Source organism: Camelina sativa, chromosome 9, assembly GCF_000633955.1.
Source record: "Camelina sativa cultivar DH55 chromosome 9, Cs, whole genome shotgun sequence".
NCBI lineage: Eukaryota > Viridiplantae > Streptophyta > Magnoliopsida > Brassicales > Brassicaceae > Camelina > Camelina sativa.
The window spans coordinates 35,177,929-35,188,997 of record NC_025693.1 but is presented as its reverse complement, the minus strand read 5'-3'; the positions used below and the strand labels follow the sequence as shown (position 1 = coordinate 35,188,997).

Here is an 11,069-nt window from a genome sequence, read left to right as displayed (position 1 = left end):
TAGAAAAACAAAGAAGCTGAAACACGCAAAAGAGAGCACTGAGAAATCTCTATTAACGAACCTTTTTTTTGGAAGAAGCTCTCAAAATGCAAAAATCAATCGTTTGGCGATGACGACACCGTTACAATCTCTCTCTAGCCAATTAAAGTGGATTATATGAAAAAACAAAAACTATATAATGATCAATCGGTTTATTTCGGTTTAATTATATGCTCTTTAATTTGATTCCGGTATGAGAGGAAGAAGAAGAAGAGAAATAACCAGATTAATTTTCGGTACGAAATGGTTAACAGAAAACCGATAATTTTATTATTAAAAACTAATAATTAATTTAATAACCGGGGGTAAAATTAGAATTTTTATTTTGTTGAAAAATCGTGGGTATGGAAATAACAACACTTATTATTTTGGGTTTTAAATGCTATGTTTTTATTATTTAGTGTATTTTTATTCCAATCCAAAACCATTGGGTATTAAACTTCCAAATAAAAATAACTTCGGGATTTTTTTTGGCATTTTTCCCCATAAAAAAACCTAATTTTTTTTTTAATTCAGTAGACGTGAAACGGCATCGTATAGCAACACGTCCAAACTGATAGAGAGCTTGAACGTTAAAAAAAAAAGTTTGTTGCTTTATCTTCTTCTCTAATATCTTCTATTCCAAGTAAACTAGAAGATCTCTCGCAAGGCAGTACTAAGATATAAGCTTCCACCTTTTTGTTTTTTTAGTTTGTCTATCTCCATTAACATTCAGGATTCAGGAAATATAATTTCAAAATAAACATGATATTTTGTTTATTTAATGATAAAGCACCTTCCTTGCTGAACTCGTTAATATACATGTTAATTACCAAAAAGCTAGCAACTGGTCTTCTTGTTTTGTAGTTTTATGATGGCTGTTGTTGTTAGATGATAAAGAGAGATTTCAAACTAATCCTACCCAACAAGAACTTGACTACCAAAATTTCATTCAATGTATCATGAGCTCGCACGTCTTCAGTAATGATGATGATGATGATGATGATGATGATGATGATGATGATTCTTTGTTTTCTTGTGTTCTCTGTTGTTGACTGTCATCTTCCTCTAACCCGAGTTCGCTTTCTAGGTTCTTCAACCATTTCTTAACCTCATCCTCATCAGACTCTTCTTCTACTCTTGAAGCTGAGCTGAACTCATTTGCAGCGCATTGTTGAAACGAGTTTGGAGCATCTAAGTAACTCCAAATGTCAGTATCTGTATCGAAAGGGATCTCCACCAGATCCGGTTTGTCTACCTCTTGAATAATGTCGTTAAATTCGCTGTAATCTTCTTCCATGTACTCAAACATAAGGCCAATCGTTGGATCATCTTCTTGGTTTGAATGGTTAAAGGAACCACCCGCTGACACAGATGTAGACAACCCATTCCTCGATGACGACTCATCGTTAGTTGTTATGTTCAAAGAATCTTCTGCTCGAGACTTATCCTCGTTCCCACGAGAAACAGAATCACTTAAACAAGGTGATGAAGCTGGTTCATGTGCAGTGAGATCGTTTCCTGAGCTCTGAACCAATCTTTTCTTTAGATGGGTGCGCCACACATTCTTGATTTCATTATCTGTTCTACCTGGAAGCTGAGAAGCGATTTTTGACCACCTGATCATAATGCAGAAAGCTTAATGTCAATTCACTTTGTTTTTGGTTCACCATGATCACAATACTAATTGATAAGCCTAATGATTTACTTGTTCCCATAGTTCTGGTGGAGCTTGATGATTGTTTCTTCCTCCTCTGCAGTGAAGTTGCCACGCTTCAGATCTGGTTTGAGGTAGTTAATCCACCTCATACGTCAACTTTTCCCACACCACAATAACCCTGATCATATGCATATAATATACATTCAGAATCATAAAGAAAAGCCACTAAAAAGGCATTGCTTTGATTTTAAGATCCATTAAAATGAACACAGTACATAGCAAACAACATACCAGATTTCCAGTTCTTATGACCAAACTTTTGAATGGAAGAGATGAGTTTCAAATCTTCTTCTGGGCTCCATGGACCTCTCTTCACTTTGGTCTTGTCACAAGGTGCTCTTCCCTTCTCCATTCTCTCTCCCTCTTTCCCTCTCTCCCTCTCTCCACTTAGAGCAAAATCTTTCCCAAGACACAAGGAAAATACTTATACACCTACTGCTTCTCTTATAACTTGGTGTAGCATTGCACAGTCTTCTAAGAAATGCAGACTAAAATGTTGAACATCGGAATCAGTTTGCCCGGGAATTGTCTTTTGGTGGTCCACAGGGAGATCCCACACTTCAGAAGATTGGTATTCGTGCAAGATTTTACCAACGCAATCACTCAGATGACTTTTTGCACGTTTTTTCCATGAGATTTCCCAGGAAAAATTTGTCACTTCCCTTTCTTGACTTCCGAACCAGTCTTGAGAGAGCATCAGTTGCTTGATCCGTTACACCAAAAATCACCTCATTCAGTATACAAGCAGCAGTTGCCGCCTGGCGAACTAACTGTCCTGAACCAGTTCGATTACACCAAGATTGCCAGTCTTCTCCATTATACTCCTTTGCACGAAGATCTGAAATCAGTTTACGGAAAACCCCCAGAGGAATATCCAGGATGACTGCTAAATGCCCTTCATTTTCAAATCCTAGCAAACACAAACACAAACACAACGAGGTCATATATTATCAGTAACCACCTCATCTATAAACTAAATGCAGAGTAATTTCCTTTTATATACAATCCATCAATTTTCCAACATTGTGAAAAAGGGAAAACGTAGTCTATATATTATATACGCTGGACTCGCCCTAGTTTTTTATACCACGAACACGATCGCTAATAACTTTCAGAAACATAGGGTTTTTTTTTTTATCAAAAAAAAAAAAAAAAAAAAANNNNTAGGGTTTTGTTATTTGTAAACGATTCTCTGAATTTGATTAAGAAAACTCAGTCATGGAGAGTAACAAGGACGAAGCTAGAAGAGCGATTGATATCGCCGAGAAGAAAATCTCAGCGAATGATTACGATGGGGCTAAGAAACTCGTAAACAAGGCGCAGCGTCTGTATCCGCAACTTGAAGGTTTGAAACAAGTGTTGATGACGATCGATGTTTATATCTCTGCGTCAAACAAAACCAACGGAGAATCTGATTGGTATGGAGTTCTCGGTGTAGATCCTTTGGCTGACGATGAAGCTGTGAAGAAACGTTACAAGAAGTTAGCTCTTTTGCTTCATCCGGACAAGAACAGGTTTCATGGTGCTGAAGGCGCGTTTAAACTGGTTTCACAAGCTTGTAATTTGTTATCTGATAAGGTTAAGAGAAGCGCGTATTGAGGAAATAAAGAGAAACACTTTGATGCTGTTATTGAAAAATTTAACGGATCTATTGAGGAAATAAAGAAACACTTTGATGCTGTTATTGCTGCTCATCTTGCTTCTGCTGCTGCTGCTGGCGAGAGAGCTTCTAAGCTTTCGGAGAACATAAAATCCACAGAGAGGCTTTTCAAGAGGCATGCAAACTTTGAAGCAGAGAGGTTATTCAAAGGAGGAAACGCAAACTCTACTTTTGAGGCAGAGAGGCGATTCAAAGGAGGAAACGCAAACTCTACTTTTGAGGCAGAGAGGCTATTCAAACGAGGAAACGCAAACTCTACTTTTGTGTTTTAGCATTTTGCAATTTACTTTAAACATTGTTGATCGATCGTTGCTTAATAAATCACCAATCTTGTAAAGTGATGAACTGAAAATACTTTCTTTTCCGTCATTGTATATCTAAAATGTTTTAATTTTGCCCAAGATCTTTTTCTATGAACCGGAAACTAAATCACATTCCTGCTAATAGTCAAATAAAAAAAACTTGTACAATACGAGTAGTTTAGTAGACCTCATTAAGATAAAGACAAAAGGTGTTGATTTCTTGTTCATGCCTACTTTAAAACGCAAACCCTCGGAACTGGAACCACCAGAACTCGACCAACCGGAACTGCAAGAACCAGAACTCTCGATCAAACTAGAGATGATTTGGCTGATTACATCATCGCAGAAGATCAGAATACCATCCACAGGTCGGAGAAAACTGATAGCGTCCTTGGTAGTAGTAGGAACAGAGGAGTAGCAAAACTTTTGCAAAGATTTAAGGAGTTTGTCACAGCTGAGCCTCGATAGTGTATATGCATATGACTTAAGTTCGTCGTTGCTTAATTTCTCTAATATCTTAGAGGCTGGTATCAACATTCTTGATATTAACTTTTTATTTAGTGTTGTGGAAAAAATAATCTTGCTTGCTTAACTCAACTCATTGATAATTTCAAAGTTAAAAAAAAAAATTATTTTCCTTAGCTAGCAACTGGTCTTCTTGTTTTGTTTGTTATGATGGAGATATTTCACACCAGTCTACTCCTCCTACCCAATATTCTTCTTCAAATAACTTTGACTACCAAAATTTCAATACAAAAAAGCTATCAGTCAGTTTTTTAGATTCTATGAAAGGTTCTTTCAGATAGTTTAGTCTCAAGCTTTACTCTAGTTGTATTTTTTTCTTGGGTGAATTAGGTCAGTAACCAAAACAAAAAAACTATAGTAGTAAATAACACTATATTTAAAAAAATTAGAAGATTAAGATGAGGGCAGTGGAAAATTACCAATGGTGGTGGAGGACAGTGGTGGCTGGCCGGAGATAGTTGCCCGGCGGTGGTTGGCCGGCGGTGGCTGGCCGGAGGTAGCTGGCCGGAAGTAGCTGGTCGGCGGTAGCTGGCCGGAGGTGGCTGGCCGGAGGTGGTTGGCCGGAGGTGGCTGGCCGGAGGTGACTGGCCGGTGGTGGTTGGTCGGCGGTGGTTGGCCGGAGGTGGTACTCCGGCGGTGGCTTGCCGGAGTAGCCGGAAAAGTTCACCGGGATTGTTCACCGGAATTGTTCGCCGGAAAAGTTCGCCGGAACTGTTGGCCGGCGGCCGGTGGCCGGAGGCCGGGGGTAGCGGTGGCCGGAGGTTTGGCTGGAGGAAATCTAAACCCTAGAAGCACATTGGAAACCCTAGTGGTGATGGTGGTAGGAGATGGAGATGTGGTTTTAGGGGGTGGGGAAGGTGGTGGTAGGGGGTGGGGATGGTGGTGGAAGAGGGTGGAAGGAAATAGTAAGGGCAAGGGTAATATAGTATATATTATAGTTTTTATAGAGTATATTAGTTATACATGGTTAGAATAGTTAGTGGGTTAATTATAGTTTTTTTGTTGGTTATTGAGTGCAAATTCCCTTATTTCTTTTGACCACCTCTGTTTTTATCTACAAGCTACTAAAAAAATGCCAAATACTGTACATTTAAACTATGGAATACATTTTTCTCTACTATATACCTACCTTTCCATTAAATATATTCATATCCCAAAATAAAGTATATTTTCTCTTGGTCATGGATGGAAATTAAAACTCATAAAGTGAAAAATAAGCCTTTTGGTTTCAGTTAATGTATCATGAGCTCGTAGGTTTTCAGTAGTGATGATGATTCTTCTTTGTTGTCTTGTGTTCTTTGTTGTTGACTGTCATCTTCTTCTAACCCAAGTTCGCTTTCCAGGTGCTTTAACCATTTCTTAACCTCATCCTCATCAGACTCTTCTTCTGTTCTTGTAGCTGAGCTGAACTCATTTGCAGCGCATTGTTGAAACGAGTTTGAAGCATCTAAGTAACTCCAAATGTCATTATCTGTATCGAAAGGGATCTCCAGCAGATCCGGTTTGTCTACCTCTTGAATAATGTCGTTAAACTCGCTATAAGCTTCTTCTATGTACTCAAACGTCAGGCCTATCTTTGGATCATCTTCTTGGTTTGAATGGTTAATGGAACTACCTGAAGACACAGCTGATGTCCTCGATGATGACTCATGTTTAGTTGTTCTGTTGAAAGAATCCTCTGCTCGTGACTTCTCCTCGTTCCCACGAGAAACAGAATCACTTGAACAAGGTGATGAAGCTGGTTCATCTGCAGTGGGATCGCTCTGTACCAATCTTTTCTTTAGATGAGTGTGCCACACATTCTTGATTTCGTTATCTGTTCTACCTGGAAGCTTAGAAGCTATTTTTGACCACCTGATCATAATGCAGAAAGCTTAATATCAATTCACTTTGTTTTACCATGAGCACAATACTAATTAATAAGCCTAGTGATGATTTACTTGTTCCCATAGTTCTGGTGGAGCTTGATGATTGTTTCTTCCTCCTCTGCAGTGAAGTTACCACGCTTCAGATCTGGCCTGAGGTAGTTAATCCACCTTAGACGACAACTCTTCCCACACCGCAATAGCCCTGATCATTTGCATATATATACACATTCAGAATCATAAAGCAAAGCCTATTTCTACGATCCATTTTAAATGAACACAACATATATATAGCAAACAACGTACCAGACTGTTTGGGAAGAGATCTCCAGTTCTCATGACCAAACTTTTGAATGAAAGAGATGAGTTTCAAATCTTCTTCTGGGCTCCATGGACCTCTCTTTACTTTGGTCTTGTCACAACAAGGTGCTCTTCCCTTCCCCATTCTCTCTCTTTCTCACTCTACCACTCCCTCTCTCCTCTTTCTTTATATCTATTTATATATATAACTGATCAGTATTGAGAGATTCACTTTTACCGAATATAAGTGGTTCTCTGTTTTATACATATATATGAGAGAGGTAAGAGAGTGATCTTGAGATGAGAAAGATGAATGTAAACAGAGGAATTTATAAAATGTCAAATCAGATTTGTTGAGTGGGAAAAGGTTGTCTCTGTGGTATGGTTGATATAATTTGGTACGATTCCATTTTCTCATATTTACTTGATTTGGCGTCCACATGATGCATGCAACTTATCTTTTCTTTTAACAGCGATGCATGAATATTTCACATTTGTTTTACAAGTAAATTCATAAATACTATTTTCTTCCTTTTTTGACATCAAATATACATTTTTATTCATTATTATCACCTAAAACTAGCGTCTCTTATAAAACTCATCAAATTATATGTCGACAAGTGTTAATTGAAATAATCTAAAAAAGTTCAGCCGGAATAAATATTTTCAATCACACATGTGGAGTAGTCTAATCTAGTTTATAAAAGTGGCAAAACATTAGGTAGTGTTTTTGACTAAATGAGAATCTAAAGCTACAACTTGTTTAATTAAGAATTAGATTAAGGTAATACATTGGAATTGAATATATTATTTTGTCTGTCAGCGAGTCCCCTCTCCTCTAATCAGACTGATCTATGTATAATTACCAACTTTTTTGAATAATAGAGATCCCGCGATCATGTAGATACAGTAGTATAACACGAGAAAAATGAACTCCCACTAATAATAAGGCTGTTTTGCTAATAACGCAGTCACTCCATACGTCATGCCATGGGCTATATACTGATATTTTTGTCAACAGTCGACATTAATTAAATGAATTTGTATCACTTAAATGAAAATTATGTCATCTTTTAGAAGAAAAAAAAATATAGACGTTTTCTGATCCTTAAAATAGAACATTTAAATGGGAGACAGAAGAAAATAATAAGAAACCTTAATAAAGTAATTTATAATCACATCCGAAAACAACAAAAAGCGTAAGGAGTGTATGTGATCATAGTGCACGAACTCACCAAACTGGAAGACTAACGAGAGTGGAAGAGGTCAAAGACTTACGTCTTTTTTGACTTTTTAAAAAAAAAATGTTTGGTGGGTTTGGTGTTGTTGTTGGCACTTGGCTACGTTAATTACTTAATTTCACCAAACCTTTCATTACTTAATTATTTTCTCTGTACCATCCAAAATTATTATAGTAATTATTACGATATATATCCAAGCCACCACTATACTATATATATACGCTCCATGCATTTTTGTTGCGTTAATAAGCAACTATTAAGAAGAATAAAGTAGAAAATACGTTTGAATATAAAGAAGAAATATTTCTAAACTGTCTAATTATGAAATATTATCGATAAAAGTCCTTATGATCGACACACAAAAAAATATTTGTTTTGCGTTTTTATAAGACTCTTTTTTGTAATCAGAAGAAGGTTGGTGAACAAAACAACTATGAGTGGGAAAACTTTATTAAGGAAAAAGGACAACAATGAGTGGAAACAAAATTGAAATAAAAATTTCAACGTCCCTATGGAGTATGGACCTTATCGAAACGATGGAAATTTAAAAAGTATAATAGGAGTATTATTTATAAAAAAAAAAAAAAAAATTCTGTAAAATTATGAAGAAAGCACACATGTTGCTACTGGGCAATACATACGTCAAAATCAGTTTTGAGTGTACCGACTTTAAAGTTAGATTATTTTGAGAAAAGATTTAACTCGACGAGTGTCGTGAGTTAATATATAATTTGCCGTTTGTAAATAAATGCTTTGCTTTTGCGTTTGATAAAAGATGGCAAACATAATCTTTCAGAAAAGTTAGAAAGTTTAGAATGTATAACAAGATATACTATAAGATAAATTTAAAACAAGTAAATTTCAAAAGGAAAACACAATGAAATCAAAATCAAAATCATCTAAGTATCACCTAAAAAATAGTTTTTTAAAGTAGAAGCTTATGTTGGACAATTGGACTAGACATTTTAAGAGACCAAATAAGACACCTAATCTTGGGAAAAAATGAGATATCAAACAATAATATCATCCATCCTTGGGTTGGTAGGACATTTACTTAACAGTGATGGTTACTTTTTTTTTTCCTGATCACCTAACTAATCACTCATTAGGTCCAAGCACAGAGCTAATAATTCCAAATTTGAATAAAATAACGCCATAAAATTCACGCATAGATAACTCTCACGACACCAACAAAAAAAAAAAACTAAAAAAAAGGTAGGCAGATGAAATCAATGATTACGCATGCATGACGCACATGGATTTGTAATGAGGATATAAATACTATATTTTAACATAAATGTGTTGTTTATAACCGAAGGACAACGGTCCAAATCTCATACTGATTCTGATACCAAATAAATTTGTCTTATGGTCAACCATTATAAGTCCATATTACAACAGACATACTTGAACCCTAGTAGTCTCATAACTTCGCAAGCCATTCGTCACAACTACTAGATCACTATATATGTTTTATTATCAGATTAATTAGTAATTATATCATGTGGTAACAAGACTTATGAACGTGTGACAGTAAAATATATTCAAGGCCTCTCGTTTCTCTTCTAAATATTTATTTCCAAAACGGACTTACGGAGTACAGAGTACTTTAAACAATTTTGCACGGGGACGATAACAAGCGGTTGGGCCGGATTTTCTAGATACTGGGCTCAAGACACTCTAAACAGGCCTAACTATGTGAAACAGCCAATATACATTTTTTTCAAATTATATATTTAACGCTGCACTTGTTTGGTATATTTCGGGTAACTTAATTAATCTATACAACTCATAGAGTTACATGTTTTTATCATCTAAAACGTCGATAGTAGTTTTTTTAAAAAATGCCACTTAAAAATTGTTTTATGAGACCTCCACTCCTTTAATTTAGGGGTGAATACTTTCTTGGTAACGTATTTTAACATTGTATCCAAATAATCTAAGTTGGATATATCAGAATTTTGAAGTTTTTTTTTTGTGTGTAAAATTAGGTGTATTTATTTTAAAGTTTTACTTCATTTCTGGTAAAAAAGAACATTAAATTAAATTTTCCCACTTCAGCATAAATAAATAAATAAAAAACAGAAAATCGACTGCAGAATGAGTACTAAATGGCCTGGGAATTTAAGGTTTACAATATGCATTTACACTTATAAATAGTAGTATCATTTAATTTACAATTCAATAACCCCACCAATCTTCCATTAAAAAGCATTGAAACCCCAAGACCAGTCTCACTGCCATATAGTAAATAAATACAACCAAATTTAATTTTACCCCTGTATATATTGGTGGTGGTACGGTTACACATTTAGGGCCAGCCGTCTTATTAGGAATACGTATCCTCCAAAAATAAACATTTTGAAAACCATAAATATATTTATTTAATATCTCATTTTTTATACTAAAGTTTGGTAAACCTTAATGCAAATCAAATAAACGTATCAATTTGTTAATGATTTTGGTAACTACTCTTGACGTCAATCGAACCAATCCCGATAAAGTATGTCATTACTTTCACACATACTATATTCGTCTGTGTGACTGTGTGCAAGTTAATGAAAAGCTAAGTATATTAAATGAGAAATCGTCTGTGAGGCATCATCGCTTCGTCACCCTAAATAACTTCATCTTTAAATACTACTACTGTGCTCGAAGCTCTTTGGGTCTCTCTATTCTTAAATGCATACACCTTCCTATTTCCTCAAAAAGCCAATTAATTAATATCTCACCATATATATCTTCTTTCCTTTTTTTTTCTTTTTTTTTTTTTGTGTGGTTTGAGTATTATCTCAATGACTTATTGCAAATGTTGACAGCAGGAAAATAATGTCGGTATAAAACAAATTAGAAAGTGTTTACTAATAGTAGTGTTTTTGAAAGTCAACAACACAGGGCGGAAAGAAACCCGAAAGAGCAATTGAATTATAGTACTAGTAATAACAAACATTTTCATAATTTCAATATTTTTTTCTTTTATTTTGTGAGCTAGCAATAATGAATTACACAGGATTAGTCATCATTCATTAATCACGGATGGCAAAAAAGAAAAAGAAAAAAGAATGAAGTCATTAAAATCACTAATTGAAGAAGTCGTAAAAAAGGGAGGTTTGAAAAGTAATTATGGAGAGACGCTTAGCAATTAATGCGTCTAATAACTCTCTTTCTCTATCTCTCTCTCTATCTTCGCATTTAAAACACTTTGGCTCTTTCTCCTATAATTCCTCTCCTCCATTCGACGATTCCTCCCTCCTCCTTGTAACAATTACTACACCAACATAAATAAGTTTATTATCATAATAAATGCATATTTCGAGACTGATTTGAACAAACGTTTCAAGCAAAAATTACACTTGGAGTCCAATTATAAGATGAATTACATGTAAACCGCTCCATTTTGTTGTACTATTACATACATACATAAATATTCCCTCCGTT

The 11,069-nt window shown here is 35.4% G+C and overlaps 3 protein-coding genes across 3 annotated transcripts; 1 reads left to right on the top strand and 2 right to left on the bottom strand.

Moving 5' to 3' along the window:
- Positions 818-2,864, bottom strand: LOC104714202 (myb-related protein Zm1-like). The gene is made up of 3 exons (XM_019230174.1): positions 1,970-2,864; positions 1,727-1,856; positions 818-1,637 (listed from the first exon to the last, which is right to left on the bottom strand). The coding sequence occupies exons 2-3, from the start codon at positions 1,825-1,827 to the stop codon at positions 971-973; spliced, it is 768 nt and encodes a 255-aa protein (XP_019085719.1). The 5' UTR covers positions 1,828-1,856; positions 1,970-2,864; the 3' UTR covers positions 818-970.
- LOC104715981 (dnaJ homolog subfamily B member 12-like) lies at positions 2,957-3,670 on the top strand. The gene is made up of 2 exons (XM_010433341.1): positions 2,957-3,316; positions 3,404-3,670. The coding sequence occupies exons 1-2, from the start codon at positions 2,957-2,959 to the stop codon at positions 3,668-3,670; spliced, it is 627 nt and encodes a 208-aa protein (XP_010431643.1).
- On the bottom strand, positions 5,297-6,710 carry LOC104714201 (myb-related protein Myb4-like). Its single transcript, XM_010431485.1, has 3 exons — positions 6,397-6,710; positions 6,166-6,295; positions 5,297-6,079 (listed from the first exon to the last, which is right to left on the bottom strand). Exons 1-3 carry the CDS (start codon positions 6,533-6,535, stop codon positions 5,458-5,460), a joined length of 891 nt encoding a protein of 296 aa, XP_010429787.1. The 5' UTR covers positions 6,536-6,710; the 3' UTR covers positions 5,297-5,457.